At 35.7% G+C, this 27559-nt stretch overlaps 1 protein-coding gene across 14 annotated transcripts in view; it reads right to left on the bottom strand.

Moving 5' to 3' along the window:
• Positions 1-9888: 9888 nt before the first annotated feature.
• FAM19A2 (family with sequence similarity 19 member A2, C-C motif chemokine like) overlaps positions 9889-27559 on the bottom strand; it is a 195969-nt gene continuing 178298 nt past the window's right edge. For 6 of the 14 annotated variants that reach the window (XR_003534035.1, XR_003534026.1, XR_003534034.1 and 3 more), the window contains 3 exons: positions 20194-21110; positions 18792-19037; positions 9889-12026 (listed from right to left, as the gene is read on the bottom strand). Coding sequence is in view for 1 of the 14 variants with exons in the window: in XM_027682194.1 (XP_027537995.1) it covers positions 12018-12026 (9 nt within the window). In the remaining 13 variants the exon portion in view is untranslated. Of the gene's footprint in view, positions 12027-16371; positions 16451-18791; positions 19038-20069; positions 20173-20193; positions 21111-27559 lie in introns of those variants that run through there. The other 8 variants (XR_003534036.1, XR_003534038.1, XR_003534029.1 and 5 more) reach the window with 7 other exon arrangements.

Here is a 27559-nt window from a genome sequence, read left to right as displayed (position 1 = left end):
TTCTCTCATCTATTTTGAAACTGTAAGGAACCCAGAGCTGGGGAAAATCCAGTCCGTCTGCAATAGCTGATATTTCATGATGCCATGCAAAACATAGCAAAATTTCAGCCTGAGGAGGACATTAATTGCATTTTGTTGCACATTTCAGGTGCAGCAAACTATTTTGGTGCAAAGGTTTCAATCCTGATCAGCCAGAGAGGAGGAAGTGAGTGGGTGGTCTGTGTTACATACGGCCCCGTGCATGCTTTGTGCATCTTTACGTGGGTGCTGCTAAAAGTGCCAGTCTCTTGCCTGTGTTGGTCTGTATTGTATTGTTTGTACATATGTGTCTCCAAAGTACATGCCCAGCCTTGCTACAGCCCGGACCTGGAACTGAGACCATCAGAGGTCATATCCAGCAGACTGGGAGGAGGAACCTTTTGTGTCTGAAAGCTCGGGATGTAGCTTCCCCTAACATTACTAGAAGCTCAGCTTCAACATAAAACTTTTCCTCCCAACAGTTTTTCCGTAGGTCAGGTTTTTATGTATACACCAGTGACATTGTGATAAGGAGAAACCTGGTATTGCTTCAATATTTTAGAATGAACACGAGTAATTATAAGAGAAGTTCCCAATTCAGAGGAAAGCTATCTTGTACAGGCTTGTCTGTGTGTGGTGAGAAATGTTCTTCACTGATGGCAAGGCTGGTCATCTGTTTCTGGAGTGGTTGGCTCATAGTAAGGAACATGCATGCTGTTGTGGTTTAACCCCAGCCAGCAACTACGTACCATACAACTGCTCACTTACCTCCCTGGTGGGATGGGTATGAGAGTCAGAGAAGAAATAAAATAGCCCTCATGGGTTTAGATAAGAACAGTTTAATAATTGGAACAAAGTAAAATGGTAATAATAATAATAATAGTACTACTACTAATAATAGTAATTTAAAAAAAAAATTAAAAAGAGGAAAAATAAGGAAAAAGGGGAGAAAAAGAAAATCCAAGAGAAACAAGTGATGCAAAATACAATTGCTCACCCACTGGCCAATGCCCAGCCCACTCCTGAGCAGTGATCACCCCTCCCACCCAACTCCCTGCAGTTTATATACTAAGCTTGACATTCTTTGTATGGAATATCCCTTTGGTCAGTTTGGGTCAGTTTTCCTGGCCATGCTCCCTCACGGCTTCTTGTGCATCACCTCACTGGCAGAATACGGGACACTGAAAAGTCTTTTACTTATACACTATTTATCTAGAAACAAAACACCAGTGTGTTATTAACATTATTCTCATACTAAATCCAAAACACAGCACTGTACCAGCTGCTAGGAAGAAAATGAACTCTATCCCAGGACCAATGTGAACAGATGTCCTTCAAGTTTTACTCGTAATATCAGGTCTCCTTCCCTTCCTCACAGAAGAAAAAGTATCAGAGTCTAGTTTCGTTAAAATTGCAAAGCATACGTAAGTCAATGAAAATATGATTCCTCTATTAAAAAAAAAACCCACACAACCCTCCCAAACAAACGAACAAAACCAAAACCAAACCAAACAAACAAAAAACCCCACGCCAATCAACAACAACCAAAACCCACATAACAAACGCAGTCAAAACCAGAGGAGAACTCAGCACAGAGACAGATCCGAGGGTAGATTTCAAAAAAGTGAGATTACACATGGCACTGCAACTCTCCCATCCCATGGCCTGGACAACAGACTCCATTACACCTATTCCAGTTCAGATCTCGGAAAAGTAAATCAGCTCATGCTGCTGGGCAGATTATTGTCCCTGCACACATCAGATCATTGTGAGCTGGCTCAGATATCTCTTCAGTCTGCTGTGTGGATGCCCCAAAATGCACACAGATCAGCACACTTTGCAGTATTAAACTCCTCGGCTCAGACACTTAGGCATTGACACAGCATTTTTTTTTGTAACTGTAAATGAAGCATGTTGAAATTCTAAGCAAGCATTATTCTACAAGCACCAATATTTCAACCAAACCCATTTGTGCACTTAGTGGTTGATACACAGCCCACTAGAGACAATGGGAAGACTGCCATTAACTTCACATCAGGCTTATAAAAAATGAGGCAGATAACTCCCATTAATGTTAATGAGAGTCATGTATATAAATCACCTAACCGCTGATGGAAAAAGAAACCTTCTTCTGTTCTGCTTTTTACACAGCTCCCACAGTCTGTGATGTTCATCCTCCTCACATAGCATTGTGAAGACAAAAGCTTTTTCAACAGCCACATCTTTCTAGCGATATTGCTTTCAACCAACATGAGTCAAGCCTCATGTAAACAGAATGCATTTAATCATACAGTCATGGAAAAATTACATTTTAACATGGTAATGAACAGACTTAAAATTACAGCAAAATTATTTTCTAAAGGGCAAATTATTATTTCTCAATTATTGTTGTGTAAGTACAACTTACACAAACAACTCGTTTTTCTTTTCAATTCACTTAAAACAATGAAAAATATTTTTCTAAATTTGCATTTTAACTAAAAAGATAACTTTTTCCCTTTTCTACCCCTCTGTGACCCAAAAGATGTGTTTTCCACTGCCTTCTACGTTGCTTCGTGCTGCCTTTACAGCATACAAAATCCCTTGCCCTACAATGAAGACATACACAGACAAACATATGCAGATTTTATAGAGTGGGGTACAATAAGTTCCTATTTGCTTTAGTGTACCTTTCCTTTCCACACAGTGGGCATGTCCTGAGTAGGCAAGGATTAGTGTATCCAGTGTATCACTAATTTTGGTCTAGTATACCAGTCCCTAGAGGGCTTTTGTGTAGCTTTTAGTTTTAAAAACTCATTAATTCTACACACACAAACACACACACAAAGCTTTCAGATATTTAGTGGGGGTTTTTCCAATTGTTTATATTTGTATAAATATGGACAATAAAATTTCAAAACAAATAGAAATTAATTTTCTCTTTTTAAAATAGAAGGTAAAACTATGATATGGCATTTATCTCATGTTATATTTAAATTTGAGAAGCAATATAATAGCAATCCAGAGGCTGCATTGTCATGTAGATTTTTTAACAATGGACGGTCAAGACACAGTGCATGAAAAATGAGTTATCATTAAAAACTTGACACCACCAGCAGATATTAGGAATATAGAAAGCGTTGCAAATGGATTTTTAGTTTTCAAGACTAGACTGCAGCTGCTTAGCTCCACCAGGTTTAGTCTTTCTTTGGCTGCTTATCCTTAACTCCTTAATGTGGTACATTAATTATAGTTTCTCATAGGTTCCACTCTTTCAGATCCCTGTGTCTAGAAATGTTGCCACTCAAACAGCAAAGTGCAAGCTTTCCATCATTCTAATAGTTAAATAATGGTAGTTGAAACAGCATGAAAGGTCACCTTGACAATACTCTGACCGGTAAAAAGTAGCTTAAGGCACCACAGTTCTTTATTGTGAATAAATTGAATGAGTTTATGACTATTCAGAACATTTTAATCATTTATAAGTTTGACACTAAGTAAGAAATACCATTTTGGAATTGCTATAGATAATCAAATATATCAAATTTAAAGACAATATTTACAAAGCATGTTTTCTACTATACTGGCCAACAACAAAGTAAGGAGAGGCAGGAGTTTGAACCAATTCTATAGTTTTCAGAACAGCCGGCACAGGTAGTCAGTATGAGATGTAAACCTGACTAGAAGTCCACAAGAAGCTTTAGTTACCAGCAAAGTTCCCAGAAAGCTCTATTTTCAGGATTTAAGGAGCACAGGCATAGAACAGAGACCTTACATAGGGGCTTTGAGAGGAAAAGTTTTATGCCAAATTACTTTCATAAACTGATTTTGGTATGTGATTTATGGCTGGAATAAGAGCAGGACTGAATTTCCCATATTTCTCTGTTGGAGATGGGACTAGGACCATAATTACCACAATTATACAGCAATGTGATATCTGGTGAAACAGTAAAGGAAATCTAAATTTTTTGTCATTTCTATTTTGTTCTTACCCAAGCCCTTGATGTTTCATGTACTCTTTCATCTAGATCTTCAAATTAACTGCAGCTTAATTTTCTGAACTATTTCACTAGAATATTAAGACTAGATTTACCTGGAGAATAACTTAAGACAGTAGAGCTAACCTAGGAACAAGCAGCCTTGAACTCCCTTTTGTGTTCCCTTTCAGAACTGCTAATTGCAGAAATAGATCAGATTAAGGTCTTTATGTTACAAACTTCAACAAAAGGTGAGGTAAGATCCAAGCTATATGGACTTGGGCAGTAAACACATCATTAACTCAAGTACAGTCAGCACTTTAGCTCCCAGTCTTCTGGTATGTCTCTATTTCCTTCCAAAGACATAAAAATGTGGAAAATGCTTGCTACTTTCCTCACCCATTAGGAATATTAGGTAGAGCCCTCAATTTGAAATGTGCTGGATACTTGATTGCATACATCAATACTTAAGGTTCCATCTTTCAAGTAGCTGTTAATGTTTTATATTGCTATTACTACTGCACAAATTTCTGTATAATCAAATTTGAATCAAAGCAGAGGGCCAGATATTCTGAATGATGGAACACAATCTTACACATAGGAGCTAAAACTTCCTTCATTAAGCAAGGTCTAGTTATTTGCCTGAGAATAATTAAATCAGTACATCTTCAAGGCTCTTTTACTACTTCATCATCTAGTTTCTAATGTAGGTACTGACAGAATGGAAAAACCACAAGATGCTGATGAAAGACTTACCACCTAAAGAGCATTTCTCTGCAGTGACTCAAAAAGTACTAACTGATGACACTATTTTAAAAGGTGCCAACAGTAGCAGACAGTTCGGCTAATACATTTATAGCACAAATGAGTAAATTTTAAGAGGATAAACAAATAAGAAGCTGCAAAATAAATCATTCAAGTGGATTGTTCAGACTGGTGCAAAATAACAAATTTTAAATTTTCACCTAATAATAAACATTTATCCTGTAGCAGTCAGAAAAAAAACCCAACATAGAGAATAATCACGGTTGTCAGTATTAAGACAAAAGTTTGTGTGATAATGCATGTTTTGCTTCCTGCCAAGGCTTTCCAGAGCAACCATTCTGCTCTGAAAGACGCAGGGCAAGTGGTACAGCCTGTTGGCAGTATTCTGCACTACTCTGGCTTAGAAGAACAGTATTACACAGTCCATTTCCAGCAGTAAAGGAGGAGCATCAGATATGAACTTCTGGAGGCCCTCTCTCACAACATGACACCAAATCTTGGCTTCAGGCAGGCATATTTTCCCACAAATACGCACACAACTCTATTGCAAATGCTACCTAAACAACCATTTTATGTCTCGTTTTAAAAAGGTAGTGACCTAGATGGACATTCTATGGACACATCTGACATTTTTTAGGCCTGTAGAGCCACACCATAATAGATGTCCACACTGTTTCTCTATGTCCTTCCAGTATTTGTTTAGGTATGACATTTGATTCTGCTCCATGCAATAAGCAACACCCTGTCAGAACCATTTCTTTGGGAGCAGGGCAACAATGTCTGCAGAACTGTTTCTCTAGAGACACTTTCTACACTTTCCCAAAGTGATAGGCCATATTTCACCAGCCACCGCAGTAAGGCCATAATGTTCCCAGACATCAGTCTATCCACCTCCCACCTTATCCAGTGGGTAGCTTATGCTAGTACCCACCTTTACTACTAGACACTTTATAGTACCCCAAATGCTCCCTGTTGAAACCAGCTTTATGATCAGTATTGAGGAAAAAAAAAAAAAAAACAAAACAGAAAAAAATTTATCATAAACCAGGAAAGAGTCCTAAGTGTAACCAAAAAAGCATCACAAACATCAGTGTATAATACTTTAAATTCATGTATGACTACCTGTTTTTTGTGGTATTTAACTATAATATAAAGGACAAATAATTAACTTTTAATATTTAGAAGTCATTAAAACAGCTCTGCACTAGATATGATCCCCATTCATTAGTCAGCTAAGATGAATGAAAGAAATGTTATCACTTTTTTTGTGAAACACAAACAAGGTATTCAGCAAAGTCATTATGCTGACACTGAAATCACAAATCCATAGCAAAAGGCCTGATCCTGCAATCAGACTAGTATAGGTGGAAGTTTGACTTCTGGTCATTCCTATTAGTGGAAAGATCTTAGACAGTTATAGTTGAACTGAATATTTGGAAAAATAATTAAGGGAATACAGAGTTGACCTCAAATTAGCAGCAAAATTCCCACTATTATCCGTAATGTCAGGTTTTAACCATATAAGTGGATTTGAATGCACTGAGATAACAGCTCCATAAATATTGATATCCTTATGAAGTGGAAAGAAAGAGTTTGAACTTTCTCTGCTAAGTTTGCCTGTGCACAGAGGTCTTCTATAATATAAATTTAAATACACAATCTGTTTTATAATGTTTTCCATCATCTCTCTTCTCCATATGTTCTCCCACTAGGAATCTAATGAGTTCTACATATGAGGGATGACAAGGGAATATGCCTGAGAAATAATTCCAGCAATTATGGCATATGGAGGCATTGTTTTTAAGTCACTTTTGCCATGAACATTAGGCAGAGCATCTGGGACCAAATTCTGTCTACCTGCCTATGGACATTAGCAAAATCATCATCTCCCATTTGTAAATTCTGCTGAGGTAATCTACCATACAGAGAGGACCATTTCGTCAGCTTTATGATCAGAGAGCATATTGAAACACAGTCCATTTATAGTTAGGAAAAAATTATTCTCTTTAGAAAGAATAGTTTAAACTGGAAACTATTTTAAGATAAAATCATAGAAACACATCTCCCTCTCTTCTCTCCAAGAACTGCTAAGAGCCTGTGTTCAGTTCCAAGCCACTATGTATTAAAAATCTTTTCTCATCACTACTAAAGTTTTGTAAGAACTGTCTGGATCCAGCAAAAGAGAAAATGACCAAAGAAAAGTAGAAAGAAAAACAACAAAAAAGAGACACAAACTCTAAATCAGTAATAGGAGGGGTTATATTCTCCACACCCAAATAGGACAAGGCATCCATAATTAATTATAAAGAGAGGAACAGGCTAAAAAAATTCCTTTATGTGAGGACACAGCAACTAAAATAAGTAGTATATATTTTGTAAGTTCTGGATGTTAGATTTAAATAATAAGACATAAGACTGGAAAATTTAAGTACAGTTTCTGTCATGTTTGTTATGACAGTAAGAAGAAAAGAGTTCAAGAGATTCAACCCATATGCTGATACAGGGTAAATTTTCAACTCCACGTATTCCTCATACTCAAGAAAAATTTCTCAGCAATGTGAGTAACATAAGTATTTTTATACGCTTTTTTCCCAGCTGTGCAGTTGAAGCAGTGAAAGCAAAGCCATAAATCCCAAACTACAGTGCCATTAGGTTACTTCAGTTTTAGGGGGGGAAACAAGAATGTCCCTGCTGTTATAGATGATCTAAACCTAATAATACAGATATGAATGTAAACATAATTTAAAGAGCTAATACAGAACTTTTACAGTTAGGGTTACATATAAGCAATAATATTTCTATTATACAAACTATTTATTTAATTCAGTTGGGTAATAAATTGGTTTTCAGAACTGAAAGCCAGATATATTTCAAGTCTTTCAATCATTTTTAATTGAAAAATAATATTGATGGAATTAGTGATATTTAATCGAGACAATCTACTACCAAGGAATAATTGGATATCACTTCCCATTGCCACACAGAATTACCTGTATACTAGCAAGGAGGGAGTGAAATAAAGCTCAGCTTCAGGATGCTGACTGTACCCCAGTGCTCACACGCTGGATTCACTTCCCTAGAACCTACATCTCTGGCTGTGAAACCATACTACAATGGTTTTGACTCATCTGGCATCCCACTCACAGTAGTCTGAGAAAGAACTGTCATTCCCTTATACAAGAGTTTCCCATGTCACCATTAGTGGCCCTTCTTCCAGATTACTTTACTTTACTTCCAGTCTTACGTTACTTTTAGATTAAGAGACATTGACAATGCTTGTAATCCTGTAAATGTGTCAAAAAAAAGTTGTGGGAAATTCAGCCTTTTCATGTACTACCTCTTCTAATCACTACATAAGCAGTACAGATGAATATAGAAGATACAAAACCAACTAAAATATGTGCAGTGACTCTCTGTAAAGTGATATCAGAAAGTTACATAACCTCTTCCAGTAACAAGATCAAAAATGTCATCTGGAAATATTTTCTCCTTCTACGAAAGAATAAAGAGAACAGTTTGTTAGGTCACAAACTGCACTATAAAGACAAACAAAGTGATTAGGTAATTCTTCTTATTCAATTTAATACCACTGAATCCTTGAAAAATCATTTAATGCCATATGATTGTTCAGGTGTGACATTTTTTGACACAGACTTTTCTAACTACTGGCAAAAAGAAACTAGAGATTAAGGCAATACTTCTTGTACAAACCAAAACTGTGCTCCCTTTCCAATATCTTTGCCAATATCTTGGATAACCACAGATGTGTAAAATTCGAGGCATGTAGGAGGAGGCAGTAAATCAACAGATAAGGATGCCAATCACATATTTCTGTTTTGTTTTTATAGACTTTCCTGGAAAAGTATAAAAACCAACTGTACAGTTATAATGAACAAAAATTCCCTACATATATTTTTATGAAACATAACAAAATAAAATTCTTTATAGCAGATTTTAATTTCAAAACAAATGTATCTGATGCACTCTGTCAAAACAGCTGCACTGGTTTGGTGAAGTACTGAAACGCTACACCAGTAACATTCTTAAGCAGAGCTGAAGGAGCCAAGATTTAAAAGATATAGGATAAACAGGAAAATTTAAAGGATATAGCACAACAGGTGAATTTGTAGGTAGTAACAGTGGTATTTGCAGCAGTGTTGTTTTAAAGGTTAGCATTCACTTATGACCAATAAACTAGATATCATCAAGATCTAGACTTGAATGTTTTTTAAGCTTTATTTTAGATTTATTAGATCCGAATTGGAATTTTTTTCATTAAAATTCATATCAGGATTTCCTTTATGTTTTGTTGAACTGATCCAAGACATTTAATGAGAAAGCAGTGATGTTTCTTTCCCTCTCAATGCAGTGCCACTTAGAACTGCGGAACAGGAATGCATATTTTGCAGTTCAGAGTTCCTGATGATTACTGAATTCAAAGGGTAGCATGGATTTCCCTCTGCTCATAATGACTGATCATTTTTGTAAACAGATAAAATAATCTAGAAAGTAGTATATAAGGAATAAATGAGTAATTAAAGCAAGAATCATCCTCACATGCCTGCAATATGAATACCCGTGGCTGATCTAGTCACCTGTACTCCATTTTCAGAGGCAGCACTAAGCCAGCACTGTGGATAGCTGAACTGTGGTTCCCGGCTTGCTTCAAGGTGCACAGAGTTCACTGTCAAATTGGATTTTTTTCCCTTTCTTTTAAACAGATCAACAAATTAACCTGAAATATTACTTTTTCAACCATCCATGTCCTGTTACTTTTAAAAATGTCTAAATGATAATTTTTCAGGATTCACATTTTGTGAAGAAAAAAAACATTTTTATTCCATCTGGCCTGAAGACAACAGGCCAGTACACCCACCAGAATTTGCCATAACAAGGCTAGAACAGTTGTGCTAGATATCAGTCTCCTTTTAAAAAGGACCTTTTAATGTGGTAGGAGATATTCCCTGCTCTACTGAAGAAATATAAAGCTTGGGATTCTTATTCAAGAAAAAATTATTTTGTTCCATGGATAAACAGAATAGATCTCCAATGTGCACATCCATACAGGGAACTCTATTTTATATTACAATTTTAATCGCTTGCTATGAACATTCACAACATTAACTACTGCAGATAATCTATTCAATAGATTTGAAAATCCATTTATTTTTATTTATTGATATGCATGTGTTACACTTCTATATAATACAGTACTTTCAGTATTGGTTTAAGAATAAGGAAACAAAGAAAACATATAGTTAGAAGCATGATATAGATTTTCGGCCAAAGAGAGGCCATATTGAGAGTCTACAAAACAGCACATTTATATTTTGCACTGTCCCAGACAATCTCTCTAAGATGCTACCTTCTGTCCTGAACTTGTTAGTACAAATCCATACAATACTAATCCATCCTAAAATATTGAGATACCTAGTTGCTGCTACAGTTTATTCTAATTACATTTTAATCAGAAAATAAGATCTTTTCCTGCCAACAATTTTTTATTACTTCTCAGCAGAATGATAGAATATACTTCTCAATTTTATTCCCAACAGTCATTTATTTTATTTAAGCTCTCCTGTGCAATAATACACCAGAGGTAATGAAATGGTTTTGGAACAGCAGGGGCTTCTGTGACAGGCAGAGCACTCTAGGGTGTTCATCTATCATGGAACCTAATATATAACTAAACTAGCCATGTCAATCGCTTGTAATGATAAAATATTCTCCCTCTTCTGTCTTGTTTTGGTTTTTTTGTCTTTTTGGGGGTTTTTTTGTTGGTTTGGTTTGGGTTGGGTTTTTTGGGGTTTTTTTGTGAGTCTTACTCCTACATACTTTTTACTACCACTGTGTGTGTGGCTTTCATGTCAATTCACCAAAGCATAAAGTCAGAATTCCCTTACCCTCTCTGGTCAGCTTCTTTATGTAGTGTTTCTAAAAGGAACTGCCAAATTTCTGTTGTATCAACATTACAGATGGTACAATATATATTAAGTGGAGTATAAAATTATACATTCTGTAATAACTTAGAAAAAAGCTCAGCGATGATTAAGGCCTTTAAATATTGAGGATTTTTTTCATGTAACAGCATATCACAAAGTTAAAAAAAATTGCTACCAAAAAAAAAAAAAAAAGAAATTTTGGAAAGGATCAGATCTGAACTGGATGACTGTAAGCAAGCAAAATACCCATGAAGTGTAAATCTGGGTGGGCACTAGGACTTTTTTCCTTTATAGCAAACAGACTGAGCAGACATCTACATAAGCATCCATCAGTACTTAGGTTCAAGCAAGAGATTTTATTTTTAATAAAAAGACAAAAATTCTGAATTATTACCATCCAATTTCATAATTGCAAAACTCATTTACCTTCCTGCCTACCTTTACAAAAAAAGAGATGAAATACTGTCATTGACTGCTTACCATGAACTTAAATCAATTAAAGGTTAGGAAAGTAAAGTACATATTGGGAACACCCATCTCCTTCAAACTAAATGGAAATGTATATCTTAGAGGTATAAAATGCTTTATAATGGAGGTGGTAAGAGAGTTTTGTCCCCTACTTTTTTTAACTGTTAAGCTGCAGTGGCTGATTAGCCTTAGGGAAACATGTCAACCTGACTATACAATCTAATATGACTGGTGTATTCAGATAACTATTACTTGTCAACAATAATTATTAACAATGGATATATAATTCCATTCCTATAACAAAAGCAACTTCAAGATGTTGAAATATGTATCTTTCAGAGCTGCAAGATTAGAACACAAATAAAAATGTCTAAAACTGCGTCATGCCAGAGGACCATTTCTGCAACAGAAATTTAATTAAAGCAGTGTGCAGTACCACCAGCAATCTGAAAGTGGACCAGGGATCATTTTAGAGGGAAGGATCCAATATATTTTGGAGGTTGACTTCATCAAGATGAAAAGCCACTGGTCTGCAATGGAGAATCCAACAGTTTGCTGCTTTTCTGCACCTTTAGAGTATCAACACGTGATTACAGCTGCAAATTCCTCAGCAAGTGCAATTTTACAAGTGTACACAGTTCAATCAGTTGAAATCTTTGTGACACAGAGGTTCAAAATTACTTTCCAGTAGTTTTGATCTCAAGGCTGTTGCTGATTACAAGACAGATTCTCATTGAAACAATTGATTCTGAAGGATACACCCCAGCAGTATAAAATTTCACTTCAAGGATTGCCTGGAGGAATGAAATTCCCACGTGTTGTATTTAATTTTATCAGCCTTGAGACTGACTTGATTTGTCTTTAGCTATCAGGTTACCTGTAAAGAAAAAAGAAAATCAGAAAATCAAAACTGGACATAGAGAATCTACTTCTGAAGTACTGGAAAATGAGACTGAAATGCAAGATCTCTGTCCAGCAAAGCGTTTTCAATTGTTTTTAAAATAGGTGAATAATCACAAATGGTATTAGATGGCATTGCTCCCCAACTTAAATTGCGTGTTTAAGCATTTTGTCAGAATTGGATCTGACAAGGAGAAATCAAAATGTGACCATGCCTAAAAATATAATAAAAAATTTTAAAGTTCACAATTTACCAACCCACAAATTTTTGTTCTCTGTTATTCTTTTTTTTATTGTTAAAACTTCTATATAGTAACAACTATGCTTTTAAAAATGTTAGCTATTGCATATAACAGTGGCTGATACTGGAGATGTATTCTTCCATTCTTTGCATGCTTCTTTACAGGACAATCATAGAATCACTTAGGTTCTAAAAGGCAATGTCCTGTTAAAGGCTAAATGCATCTCAGCAAATAAATACTTAGTGGAGAAACAGGACAAAAATCATTCATACATTAATGAGAGAGAGAGAGATCCTGTTATTCACAAGGTACAAAATTACCAAGGATTTAATTTATAGTGGTTTCACTCAGCCTAACATGAAACAAGAGTGAAACAGAAGGACCACAGAGAAAGAGTGAGAGACAAAGAATTTCACAGTAATTGGATTTTCCCTCTGTCTGATTTGGACTTTAAACACGAAAAGAAAAAAAACAACTGTCATATCAAAGAAATGTAACTTTGAGGAATATTTCTGCTGTGTCAGTGGATAAAATTAATCATCATGTAACATTTTAATATCAAATTGTGTTATGTGTCAACTCCCCAACTCTTGAGGCACAACTCATTGGAATGGTCACAACAACACTTTATGACATCGAGGGGCATATGCTTCTCATTTTAATCACAGAGAGAAGGGTCATGCTCCTTAATGATGAAACATTCTTTTGCCCTCAGCAGAACTGTTTGCATACAGCTCTTGTCAGCTCTGCAGAGCAAAAATATAGAACAGAATACTAAAAAGACTGTTTGAGGAGTTCATTGCTTCAGTTTGCCTTCTCCACCAAGTTGTTTCTAGGAACTGCACCTAAGGCAATAATAAAATCGAGCTTTCTGATTTTTATGATACATGGGCTTATCTATTACACTGATTTTATTTTGCTTTGTTCTTGTTGTTGGAAACAGCCTCATGTGTCCCCTTTTACAGTGGAAGATTGCAAAAAAAAATAATAAAGAATTAATTTAAAAGTCAGGCTACATATTTCAGTGTCCTGCACCAAAGCTCAAAAGGCTGATGCAGCATCTTATTGTTATTTATGTTTTGCATTATTGTAACAAGCTGGAATTTTACTCATGGAATCAGGTGCCACTGAGCTGCATAACGTAAAATACACATCTTCTGATCTTATCTGCAGGTGGATTTTCATTAGCTTCACTTGCGATACATGTCTATCTCTATCTACCTATCAGTCAATCTATCTATCAATCTATCTATCTATCTATCTATCCAGTAAAGAGGGACTAAGGCGAATAAGGGACAAGAGCTTCTTCATATGAGGAAAGGCTGAGAGCACTGGCACTGTTCAGCTGGGAGAAGAGGAGGCTCAGGGGGGATCTCATCAGTGTACAAACACAAGAAGGGAGGGTGCTAAGGAAATGGAGCCACACTGTTTTCAAGTGGTGCCTGGTGGCAGGAGAAGAGGGAATGAGAACAAACCAAAACACAGGAGATTCACGCTCAGGAAAAACTTTTTTACTGTGAGCGTGACTGAGTACTAGCACAGGTTGTCCAGGGAGGTTCTCTCCATCTTTGAAGACATTCAAAAGCTGTCTGGTCCTGGGCAACTGGCTCTAGGTGGCTCTGCTTGAGCAAGGGGGTTGGACTTCCAGAGTTCCCTTATAAACTCATCTATCCTGTGATGTATTTTTTCTATTACATCCAGCTCCGCCAGTGCATTGGCTAAGGTGATAAACTGCAGCTAGCAAAAAGAATATTTTTACAGATACATGACTGCTCAGTTACACGGCTGCTTGGAGGTGCAAATGTGTTCTCTTCAGTCACAAAGAAACCCAGTAAAATCATAATCTCCAGGTCTATCTGCTCCCCCATCTAGCTCTACAACCCTGTGGCAAAAATATCACTATAAAAGCAATATACACTGTCACATAGATTAAATAGGTGATATAAATAAGAAAAAATCTGATAGTCATTCAAATCTCTGCATTATAACAGGTGGCTAACCATATACAAAGGTCATTTTGCTTATACAGACTGTACAGGAAGTCAGGCTGCACTGCATGTTCTTAGTTTTTCCATTACATGATTGGAGTTCTTAACTGCTTTCCCTTGACAGAATTTTTATTATTCCACATGGCCTTTTTTTTTTTTGTTCTGTTAACCACCAGGTCACACAATGCTACTCCAAGTAACACATATAGTGGTCCACATTTGCCTATAAGTGAGATGGTAATGCTTGTTATGTGCAAGCACAGATTACACATTAACATTAATGGAAGTTATATATCCATACACCATACACATTAGGGAGTGAATAAACCTCTTGGTTGGTAAAGGCAGTTTCATAAAGAAGCAATAAAATTTTAGCTAATACCTAGTGGTGGTATTCCCAGAAATGTTTAATTTTGGATATAGTAAAAGCTATTTGGTTTAAGTGTCTGGGAAGTAAGGTAGTAAGGTATTGTGTCAAAGGCCTTTATAGAAAAGGGGGACCAATAACAGTATGCGTCTGATCTTTAAAATCCTAAGAAAACAGTAACACCCTGAATAGGTGCAAATCAAGTCTATTCAAGTTTTCAGTTAATAATTATTATATATGGAGAATTAACAATACAAAGGAAAAAAGTACATGAAACCTTTAACATCCTAGGTGTTGATCTGAATTAATTTGTTCATTTTTGGAACATAATTACTCCATTTATGCTAATAAAATTTTTCACATAGTTGTTATATCATAAATACACTGCATTAGACTCTCTTCACTTTCTTGTCCTAAATGTGTAATTAAAGTATAATTACTCTGCAGTTGCAGACTTTTTAATTTAAATTAGTAAGTGGCTGCTGTGAATTGGCTGTAATTGTATGTGAACTCACTTTTTTATTTTAACTCAACAAAATATATGCATATAAATGCAGCTGAAGTTTTCTACATTCTTCTGCTCACAAAATGTTCAGAACAAACTCAGTCTTTGGGTAGAATATTTTTGCCAGGGTAACCCAGAATGGAGTGGAGATGAAAAGACCTCAAGGCATCACATTAGAAAAGCTACCAGCTCAAGAAATTTTTTTTGACAGCTTACATTCCAATGCTGCTCACAATGGGTGAAAAATGTCCTCACTTGTGAAATCCACACAGTGGATTAATATATGAGACAATACTGTCTATTTCATAAGAATAGATTCCCAATAAAAACCCAGACAAGTACTTTTTCTCAAGACTTCCTTCTCCCTTAGAAGAGGAAGGGAGATAAAATCAAGACTACAGGATGTAAAGAATGGCTGAGTGTATATTCCCTTAATAGTAAAAACACTTTTCCCTACTTTGATGCAGCAAAGCATCAAAGTAATGGAACCACAATTAGGTATAGTACAAATCTTCTGTTTCTTCAGAGAAACAAATATATCACTAATAATTTGCTAACTACAGAAGAGTTTATACATGCAAATGAGGCACATAATTAATTATTATTTAATAGTGTTAGGAGAAAATTGATACCAATATATGATATATTGAAATTAAGTGTGTGATATAGCATTTCATAACACAACTTTGTACATTACAACTTTTTGACTGGCAGCTCTTTGAATTTTTTCTATGTTTATTGTAAACCATACATAAAATCCACATCGGAAACTGGATCTTGAGTTCGCAAAGTCAAGCACTTGAAAGTTAGCAAATTGCCTTTTTATGTGTGCCCTTGCAACTGCAATTCTATCTCTTTTCCATCATGCGCAGTAAAGAGAATTTAGTAGGTGAGAAGATTTTGAGGGAAGTCTATAACAATGTCGTCAGAAAATGAAAATGCAGAAAGGGGCAAATTTTTAAGCCAACGATTCATCACTCCATAGATGGGAAGAATGATGGACTCTCTGTTCAAGGTTTTCTCCAAAGAAACAGAAAGAACTTAATACTTAGAGGTTTTCTTCCTAACTAGAACTGCTCCATCAACCATATAGGATTGTGTGTGTTCATAGCCTGTGTCATCTGAGCATACTCAAGCTATCTTTTTCTCTTTTTTTCTTTCCTGAGACACATAAAACAGAGAAAGGAAACTATTTTTTGTAAAAGCAATTAATAGCTCACTCTGAGCTAAGTGGAATTTCATGAGACAAAGAAAAGCCATCTTGGCACCCCTCGCATTCTTCTCTAAAATATTAAAGACCTGTGGGAAACAAAAATGGTATGGAGATTTCAATCAAAATTAAAAAGGGTCTCACAAATTTATTTAATGAACAACATGAGATAAGCTAAGTACAGGGAATACCACATGAATCCCTTAAGTAAGTGCTTAAGGAAAGAGGCCTAAGGAATGGCTTGAAGAAATGCCTAGCTGTGGATTGTCCTCCAAGTCATAGAGATAAGACAGGGATCCCGTACCAAAACAGCCTTATTTGTACGCAGTACATTTCCATCCATTTTGTGTCCTTATTGCTGTATTTTTTCTTGTAATGTATGTAAAAGACCACAAAAAATTAATGTAATGGTCAACAAAGTGATTCTTTAGCAAATGGAATGAACTTCAGAGGGCTATATCAGTCATATTTTTTCATAACATCAATAACTTTGTTTTGGTAGTGAAAACTTCATACAAATATTACCATGCAGAAACAGAAGGGCCCATATAACCAGAAACAAACATCTGCCAATGCTTTTTTTCCCCTTATGCCCTCTGAGAATGAGGTTGACGTTGGAAATGAATCTTTTGAACAGATGGAAGCATACTATTTCCTGGAATTTCAAAATTCATACGGTGTTTTTGCCATGCACTATCATTCACACGTGGCTTATGAAAACAAATGACAAGAGTGCATTGCCACTTCTGCATTTACATTCAATGAAACCACATAACTTATAATCTTGGAAAATGCTTCTGTTCTAACACTACTATCTTGTACCAGTGATACTCAAAAGTACTTTGCAAATGTTAACAAAGACAGGTTCACAATTTTCTGACAGCTGGAGAATCGTGTAATTTATTTTCTAATGAATTGGGGAAACTGGACAAAAAGGTGTTAAGGACTTTTCTGCAATAGGGCTCCTTTATGCATATGCACTTAACAGTAGGCAAGTGTAGATTTGGGTGTTCATGCTAGATAACTAAGCTTCCGGAGGCACAAGGAACCATTTCAAAAGTCTTAGAAATACTAAGGTGACCCAAGCCCACTTCAAGGGACCGCCAGTAGAGAACCATGAATTAGGAAACAGGCTTTCCTGTTTCCTTACTTGTTTCACTATTACAGATGGCTATTTGACTTGGTCTCGGGACAAAAGGCAAAATTTGAGTGATTTGTGAGCAGTATGGAAAACAGATATTTAATGATAACTATATGGATTCAATTACCTTTAGTGAAAGTTACATCTTGGAAGACACTTTTTCAAGTCATGAAATGTTTCATTCCTGCTTATAAAACTGTTAGGCCCTACCTAACTTTGTATGTCAAGACTCAAGAGTTTTAAACTGTTCCCTTAGCTTTACTTTAGGCACTGCAGTATGTAAAGTATTAGTCTAAACATGTTCCCAAGTCTGTGATGGAGCAATTTAGAATTCCAGATTCTCAGGCCTGTCCTTCAGCAAACAAGATTAGCTCATTTCATTAATTAAACAGAACATCACCCAGTACACTTCAATGGCTCAAAAGTTTCACATGTCTTTGATAACCATAGACTCCAAAACGTTTTAATTCTTTCATACTTTTACTGCATTGTGATTAATCAGAACTGTATTTGTGACAATTCTTGTGCTTAGGACCTTCCATTATAAAGAGAGAAACATTTTGAAAACTCATTTCATACAATGTCATGTGAAATATAACTTTGTACTCCTTGTTTTGTCATTGCTCTTAATGATTTCAGCAGCAGATTTTTAGTGGTAAAGTGAAGATCTAGAAAATCAGTGTTAAAAATTGTAATTGAAACTAAAAGGCTTTGGAAACCTTTCACACGTAAATTGAGCTTTCCACTTGCTTCAATGAATCTGAGAGGTTGGATTAGAAAAATAGGTAAAGCAAAAATACTTTAGAGCATGGCATATGTTCCTGTAAACGACAAGGTTCTTCATCTTTAGCATGGTTTTCAGACTAAACAGACAACATCTAGCACATTTTAGGAATACAGTGAAAATAGCCCTTTCTTTGCTTTTTCTGAAATTAAGTAATCCAGTATAGAATACTGAGCTTTCAACTACAAAGGCAACACCAGACTGAATGTATCAAGATGACCTTCCTCTCTTAAGTGCTGTTGTTTTCCCATGAGAGTGACTAACTTGAGTGACGGGTCTACCTTTGAAAGTACTGAGGGAAGAAAGATATTTTAAGGCTCCGAGAAGCATCTAACTGACACACTGAGGCTCCTTAGGAGCACAGTACAGAGTCTCTCCAACCACCCTCGAAGCTATGCCTGAATAAGCCACAGTTTCTCAGTGTCTGCAGCAAACTGCACAACTACAATGAGGATAAGATACAACAATTCCTGTTAATACTGTGTAAACCTGTATTTGTACACACCTGCTGCTCTGTGAGTAATAAACGAGGGCTGGAACACATTTTCTGGAGTGGTGTGACTCTTTATTCCTCAACGAACGTTCTGGCCCTTCCTTAGAATCCGACCAAGACTAGGATTCATCACAACTAGTGCTCCAACGTGGAGCCAGAATATTTTTTGTGTGGAAAAAACAAATATTGTCATCAGGCACAGCAGAAACCTCCTTTCTCTACTTCTCCATTCGGACTTGAGGAGTTTTACACGTTTGCCTAAGAAACAAACACATGTCAACTACTATACTGTTATGAAATTAGTTACAGAAAACAAAACTGGGATAAATAGAATTTTTTTTAAATTACAAGGAAAAGTACAAAATAACAGGGATAAAACAAATTTCAGAATCAGAGTAAATTCTCTTACAAAAAGTGCATGGTCTTAAAAATACCCAAACATATTCAAATTCAAACTCTTATTTGTCACCAAAAAGCAATAGAAACTGATATATTAGACTCATGTTTGAAAGTATATCAACAATATTTAAGTATGACAAAACAGTAATTGAAAAGTTCTTCAAGAATAAGTCCATGGATAGACCTGTGATACAGAAAAGAGTCATGAACTCAGAATATAATTCCTTTAAAATGAAAGATATGAGTGTGTTCTTATCATAAATGTTTAAAATAAAAACAAACAGAACCAAAACAAATGGGAAAAAAAACAAACAAAAAAACCCTAAAAGTTTAAAGTCTGAACTGAGAACTTTACTAGAGACATTTCTATAGTTAGAAGGTTACAGGAAACACCACAAAATAACAGATGACACATTTCAAAAGACAATATTCAATTCAGACAGATACTTCCTTATCCAGATAGTTGAGGTAGATTTTGGACCTGCTGATAATGATTGCTTCTGAAAAGGGTTGCACAGCACCTCGAAAGATCACCAAAATTTCTTTGTTTCTTCTTTTTTTTAGGGTTTTTAACTTAAATATCATGCTGCAGGATCATTAGAAATATACATTACAAGATTAAACTCATAACTTTAATAACTTCTTGCTTAAATAAAATCTCTACTCATTTAAATGCTATGAAACAAATGAATATGTTCTGTATTTATATTTCCTTGAACTGGATAGTTTACAAAATAAAATTAATTGGTACAGCTCACTGGGAGAATTGTAATAGTGAATAGCTGATGAAGACATATGAGTTATGTCAAGGCAAAATCCAATTCATTAGTCTTTCCAATGCACTTTATTATTACTGTCTTCCAAAAGGTTATGCCACTACAACGCACGTACCTGAACTTTCTCAATGTTTCTGTAACTCAGCAAAGAAATTAACTTTATGGTAGAATTGTTTTAATTTAACAAAATATTTTCTTTGCAGACAAGAATTTTATATTAAAAGAAGACAAACGTAAACTTTATTTTACTTTCTGTAACAGATAATAACTGTAGCAATTCAGACACGGATATATCCTCTTGAGGTTTTTGCAGTGATCGCAACTCCATAGAGGGACTGCAGCATGGCGGCATAAAAGACTGCAAGACAATTAATTAAATAAATGAAATTTACTTCTCTTCTATATCACTTATTCCACCTAATCATCCCAAGTGGGAGATAAAACAACCTCCTTCCTTTCTCCATATGAGGAAACTGAAGCATAATAAAGAGTCATGCTACACTTTCAACTGTAAGAAAGTAAAACGAGATGGAGGGATGCGAACAGAGTCTGTCTGATTTTGGCTTTACCTGACTTCACTTACCTAAAAATAAGCCTAAACTTGTTTTGGTGTGGAAAGGAAAACTTATAACAAGCTGTGTTTATATTCTAAATATGAAAAAGCAAAACAAATTAAAAAGAAAAACAAAACCAGCCTTGTTTTAAAACTAGACTGAGGTTTTAAATTGTATTACAGGTATAAAGGATTTTCATATTTTAATACATTTTTCCATAAATTGGGTAAGATTGAACTTCACATTATTCCCACTAAAAAAATCAGGCAGTCTAAATTAATTGTGTCTGAGATCTTATACTTCTTTAAATTTTTTGTGGGTACTTTTTCCTGGGATTTTGAGTGGAGAGTAATAAGGTATGTGGATAAGATCAAAATAGAAATGTAAATTATTTCCTTACCTGTAATGTTATCTTCTCTATAAGGGTACCTGCTGCTCTGTTAGTGCAGTACTGATGTGTTTTTTGCCTTTGTCCCAAGCTTCAGAGATTCCTCTGGTGATTTTTCCCCACTTGCTTACCAGCTTCCACTGCTGGCATTTTGAGGTAGTACACTCACACTTGGCTCCACGAATACTGCCACAGCTGAGGGAATATAAGACAACTAAAAAACAAGTTAGAAAACAGCAGAGCAATATCCAGGCAGGAAAAAAAATGTTTCAAAACAATGAATCAGTCATCAACTTGAAACCTTTGATCGTTTTCCTTTCTCTTTTCATTCATTTAGGATCTCCACATGAAGAAAAGACTTTTCCGTGCTTGGAGAAATTTTAGCCAAAGTAATGGGTGCTGACAGAGTAGTGGGTACCCATTCAGAGAATATAAAATTATTTTAAGGAAATCTAATTTTAACTTTCTCCAGTATGAGTACCCATCATGCCATCACTCCAATACGGATAAGAAAGAGAAGAAAGGTGACAAATTTGGAGGATTTCAAAAAAATCCCTGTCATCTTTTCTCAAGTCTTATTAGAACTGTGAAAAAGGAAGGCCCAAGAGCTTTTCCCTTAGAGACTGTAATAGATAAACAATGAGAAGGACTTCTCATTGTCCGGGAAAATAACACATAAAGTATGCTTCACTAAGAAGTAGTCAAGATTATGGTTGCTTCTCAACTAAGAGTTGTAGTCATCTTGGTCAAAGATGAAAAGAAAACCACCACTATCACTTTAATAAGTAAATGTTTTCTTGCTTGAGCATTATGGAGATGTCCAGGTGAAAGTTACAGGGTCTTACAACTCCTCTGTACTGGGGATCATCTGGACACTGGTTTGAACTCCACAGTACACAGAAAAGAAGTATCTTGTCAAAGGAAAAAATGAATGCTAGAAATTTAAGTAAGAATCTGATGTGCTTTTCAATTTAGCTTGTCTTTCTTAAAGAACCTGTCCAGTTTTTTCATACCTGGATTTTCTCATTATCTTCTAACTAACATGTGACCCAAGACAAGATAAGTATGAATGAATAAGTACCTAATTGCAATTAGATGCTGGTATTCTAAAATCTCAAGTAACGAAGGAAAGACCAAAAGGCTCTGAAGAGGTCATTGCCTTCAAATATCAGGAATGTTCAGTATCAATTATGTGCTTTAAGGTCTAGAGAAAGAAAAAGGACTCTGGCAATTTCTTGAATGACCATCCAAAAAGAAATTGGCTTCCCAAGTAATAAGCTTCAAATTTGCCAAGGTGCATTCTAGAACAGTCTCCTCTTCCTTTTTTTGTACTTTGAGGATGATGAAAAATAATTATTAGCAAGTGGAATTGGAATGATGCCTTGAAGATAGTAAATTTGTATTTTCCAACGTCACTCTGAAAAGATGACAAGGAGGCAGGATAGAGGGATCTCCAGATTCTAGAAGAAGAACTAATCTGATTTTGCAGTGTATTTGCCTCAATTAGAGACGGCAGGAGCAGAGATAAAGTCATTTGGTCATCCTTTGGCAGGGACATGTTCCTAAGCCACAAAGATGGAATTCAGGATAAAGAAACAAGTTCTTCTGGCTGGCATCAGTAATATATCTTCTGGTGTTCTTGAATCTGAAGAGACAAACTGTTTTGGACATCTTAAAATACACAACGCCATTAAAATGCTCAGATCTATTACTACTGAGTTTGTAGATGCACATTGGCTAGACACAATCTACTGTTTCCTTGAGATCATATCATTCTTCATAAACTGGAGACACACTTCTCTTCAGTCTTGCCAATATAATTCTACAGGTTGCATCAAAAGAATATGCTATGATAAACCGGATATTTTGTAGCTTTATCCAGAATCTGCACTTCAGAGCTATATGGCATTTATCACTGCAGATATGGAAGGGAATGAATGAGATTCAGAACTGTAAGATCTGAGAAGGAATCATCGGTGTATACTAATAATGCAGTAGAAGAAAATTCAGAGTCCATTTTATAGAACACAGAAAGTCCTTTGGAGTCTGTTCTTCACAGAAATAGTGTCTTTCCTGAAATTTGACCTGGTGTTCACTAAGGTGGAAGGAGTAGTAAACTCCAAGCCATGAAAAAAAAATTACCAATTTTGAAACTCTTATGTAAATTAATTCTATCTTGGTCATCTTCTTTATTAATTTAGTTGTAGACATCAGTCTTCCACTTATTCCTGCCTGAAATTTTCCTTCATTTTGAAGAGTTCTCAGATAGGACAGATATCTTCATTGTTCTTATTGAGAAATACGTAAGATTTACAACCATGCTCACTTTGCTTTGCAAGGGAATAATATCTAAATAATCTAATTTCAATTTGTTTGAGAGTTGTTCACTCCTCCCACTGTGTATGCTCAGAATGCTCTGTATGGCTGACTCTCCACTTCATATTGATTATTACCCATTTCCTTCCCTATTAGAAGGCAGAAAAGCAGAGCTGTGACAGGGCGGGGGTTTTGATATTTTCTATAATCAGTCCTAATGAATAAGGAAATACCTCAAGAAAACTGTGTTATTTTGGAAAATTGAAGGTATTACATTTTGAACAATTGGGGGCCACTTTTGCTCTCCCTCATATCACTTCTACAACTAAGCAGTGATGCAGAGTTTCTGAAGCCTGTGCCAAATACCCAGGGAAAAAGGCAAGAGTTCTGCCTGCAGCTATTTAGGTAGCAGATGACCTGAGCTTTCAGAACACCCTTTTCCCTCTAAGGTGAAATGTATCATTCTGACTTGCAGAAATGATACAAAGAAGCCCCTACAGACTACAAAGGAGGGTGAGACAAGGAAGAAGCACTAGTTTTAGAGCATGCCAGCATGACTCACACGATACTGGCATATGAATATCATCTTTCTGTATGGTAATTCTTGATGTAGTAGAAACTGACAATTTTCCAAGAAAATTTAAAAGGACTACTAGATATTCAGAGAGCTCTTCTTGCACAGCTGCGAATGTCAAAGATACTGGCAGAATGAAGCTGCAAATGAGTGGAAACGTTTGATTTTGGTGTCAGGACACTGGAAAAGCAGAACTTCATGGAGAAGTGCAGAAAACTAGTCATTAACAAACAGCCTTAAAAACTCACTTTTATTTTCCATCAGAGGCACAAAATTATTCTTCAGACATGAAGTCAATGTCTCAAATATGCCAGCAAAGGACAAGGGGGAAAAAAGAATAAGAAAAATAAATCACAAGTTGAATCTTTTGGGACAAAGGCAGAAAACCTCTTGGCTAGATAGGTGAATTTTAGGGTTTGCACATGGAAGTAATATTTGCAAAAATCACTGATTATTAATTAATGACATGCAACTGAAATCTATTTGCATTTTTCTTTAAATATCGCAGAAATATTTTCCCGTTATTTCAGAGTAATGCTATCAATGTTCAGGTTCCGCAGATGATAAAATGATGCTTTACAACGGATCTCAGATGCAGTCTTACCTTAGGACAAACTATTCCACGATAAAAATGTATAAATTAGAGCATCACACTGCAAGTGTGATGAAGGGATTGCAAAAGATTTCATTTCTCATGATTTGTACAGTATGTCTACTCACAAAAAATTTAGATTACCCCCTCTACGTAGCTAGAGACAAGACTCCCCTCTCACAGAGAAATTAGCAAGGCAATGTATCATCAGTCTCTCTCTTTCCAAAAGAGCTGTATCAGTGAATATTGCCTTTAACCCATTCTCTCTTTTGATGTTCCTCACTTTTGTTCTTAATTTTAGTATCCAAAAGACTCAAAGTCAGAACAGAACTAAACAAAATTTGAGACTGAAAATGTCTTGGGAGTTAAATGTTTGGATTATCCTCACCTGCCCAACAAATTTTACTGACCTTTCAGTCTCTGACTTTGCTTATAACATTTCACATCACAACACTCATTCCTATAATTCTTTATACCATAATTAGTCTTTTGTGGGTATTTTAGAGTATATTTGCTTTTGGGGGAAGGACCATGACTTGTCTAGATTTCTGTGACTACAAAAATGAACATCATCAAGCTGTAGGCCTAGACTCCTGTCAAATATAGACTTGCAACTTTTCATAGGATAAAACTAGGCATACCAACATTAAAGAAGCAAATTTGGTATATGAAGATTATTTTTAGGAAAATCGGGGAATTGCATTGCCCTGAATACTGATGATTCCTTGTAACATGTGTTGGCTGGCATGCTAACTATTTTCATCAAAAGATTAGTGTTTAGGTGCCCTAAAAAAAATATGAAGCTTCAAAATGAAAGAACTGTGATGCTAGATCAAAACAATAATTACTGATTAATACAAAATCTAGCTTGATCCTAGAAAATATCCTCATGTTTCCATTACCAGCTCATTTGCCCCCTAAAACTTGTATGTATTCTTAGAAAACGTGTACATACAACTTACTGCTATTTTAATGACAGATTAGATACAGTGGGTCTCTGAGTTAGCAATGAGAAATGCTGCAACAGCTGCAAACTTCTCCTAATGACAGATTAGCCAAAGGCATGGAAAGAGATACATAAAGAGGCTGTCACAAGTGCAATCATTCTTTTCCATGAGTAATATTTTGCTACAGTCTGTGCACTCACTTATACTGTAATCACGTAATTTTCATGAACCACAAGGTATTGCTGGTCACTGTATATATGTGCATTATTCCTATAAATCTTCATCTGAAATTAAGATAGGAGGTGAGGAGTCTATAGACAGAGGCTCTGAAGTGAGACAGGGAAACAGAGCAGTTTTACAGTGAGGTGGTTTCTTCATTGATACATACACCCCCTTAAATAATATTAGGGAAAGTACTTCCTGTACCTAACACATGGCAGATCATTGATTCATCCTGTAAGTATTTCCCATTTCACAGCGGTCAAAACAAAAGGCAAATTGTTTCATGTGATGTAAGTTAGTAGCAGTTTTACACTGTAAAACATGTCATGTGGAAATATGCTGGCTTATTAGCACTAACTGACCACAACTACCATACATCCAACCTATCAGAAACACTCTGGAATAACCTATACATGACAATTATATGATGAATTTCTGTTTTTTCCAATTACATATCATTATTACTGCTGTTTCTGAAAAGCCCGGAGGAGGAAGAGGAACAGCATGAGGGAAGAAGCTACCACAATGGTGACATTTCTTTTCATCTTTGGCAGAAAAAAATTAACACTTGTTCCATTTTCTTCCCCTCTGCTTCTGCTTAAAGAGCCTATGCATGTGTTCCTCATCTGGAGAAGTACAGATCAACAACCAACCCCACTGCATTGCCAACACTAGGTCAGACTCAGTTACAAGAAAAATGCCAGTTTCTTCTCATATCTAGGGACATACTTCAGCTCTCTTGTTTTATGTTATCTTTCTCAAGCAGCAGTTATGACAGCACTGGTGGTAGTTGAGTCATCACTTAAGGTATCTAACAGAGGTCCTTTCATTCCTTACACTGAAAGGGTTGTGAACAGCATATTTTATAAATTGAAACATAAATAAAATTACTTCCTCTTCTGTCACCAGCTGTAATTAATTTAGAAACAACCGAGCATCTGCAAGTGAGAAAGAGGAGATAGGGTAAAAATGTAAGCAGTATTTATAGATAGTAATGAAATTACATTGATTGAGAGCAGTGGGATGAACATACTGAACACAATTTGGCTTCATGTGCAGCCAGTTGGTGTGCTTGGATGGTATACTTTCTCTTCTTCCAAGGATGATATTCAATTTTTACTTTCTTTTAAACTCTGGAAGCCATAATGTAAAATTAAATAAATTAGAATATTACAAATAACTGACTTCAGGCTCTCTCCAATATTGTTTTTGAATGTAGATAAACACTCTCAGTATGGATTTCTTACCATGCTGGCAATATTTCTGTTCATTTCACACTAGTCGTCTATCTCCGGTATTGATTTGGAAAGCAGATTTGGATTTGGCATGTGGATAAATATATTCAATATGGATTTATTTTTGGCTCCGTAATATTTCTCTTTTATTTCTCTCTGCCCTTGTAATATTTATTTTATTTTAGTGCAGTACTCTATTGCTAATATTGGTTTAGCATATAGTTACGTAGTAATATATTAGATATTGATTTCTTTCTGTTCTGTGTGCTTTTCTCCACGTTAAAAATACTAGCTAGTTTTCAGAGTGACAATTGCAGTTCCTTCAGCCCATTTTAAAAGTGTGGGTGCTCAGCTATTCCAGTAGCTAGCTGCTCATTTCCAAAAGCTGCCCTTTGTGACCTGGCTGAAAATACTTTTTTCACTTGTCTACATGAAAACACTGCTCGCTTTCACCTTCTAGAGATTTTCAGAGGTTAATAATCAATATCTGCTATGTATCTGACTTTTTTTTTGGTTGTTAATTTACAGTATTAGTATTAGTGTTTGTATTATACCAACAAGTCAGTGCTAAAATAACATGCACTGTTGCCAGCTTTTACTGAATAGTATATACTGGACATGTTGCTCATCATAGTATGATTCACCAGCTTAGCTCACAGCTGTGTATCATCAGAATATAAACATTCTTGAAACTTTGAAAATATTATATTGCATTTGATAGTGGTCAAAATCCAAATCTTCCCACATTGAAAAGAATGAAGGGATTTTTATGATCAT

The sequence above is a fragment of the Neopelma chrysocephalum genome, unplaced genomic scaffold (assembly GCF_003984885.1).
Source record: "Neopelma chrysocephalum unplaced genomic scaffold, ASM398488v2 Primary Assembly neopelma1_62, whole genome shotgun sequence".
In the NCBI taxonomy this organism is placed as follows: Eukaryota; Metazoa; Chordata; class Aves; order Passeriformes; family Pipridae; genus Neopelma; species Neopelma chrysocephalum.
Note: the sequence above shows the minus strand (reverse complement) of the source record. Positions and strands in the feature narration are given on the sequence as shown.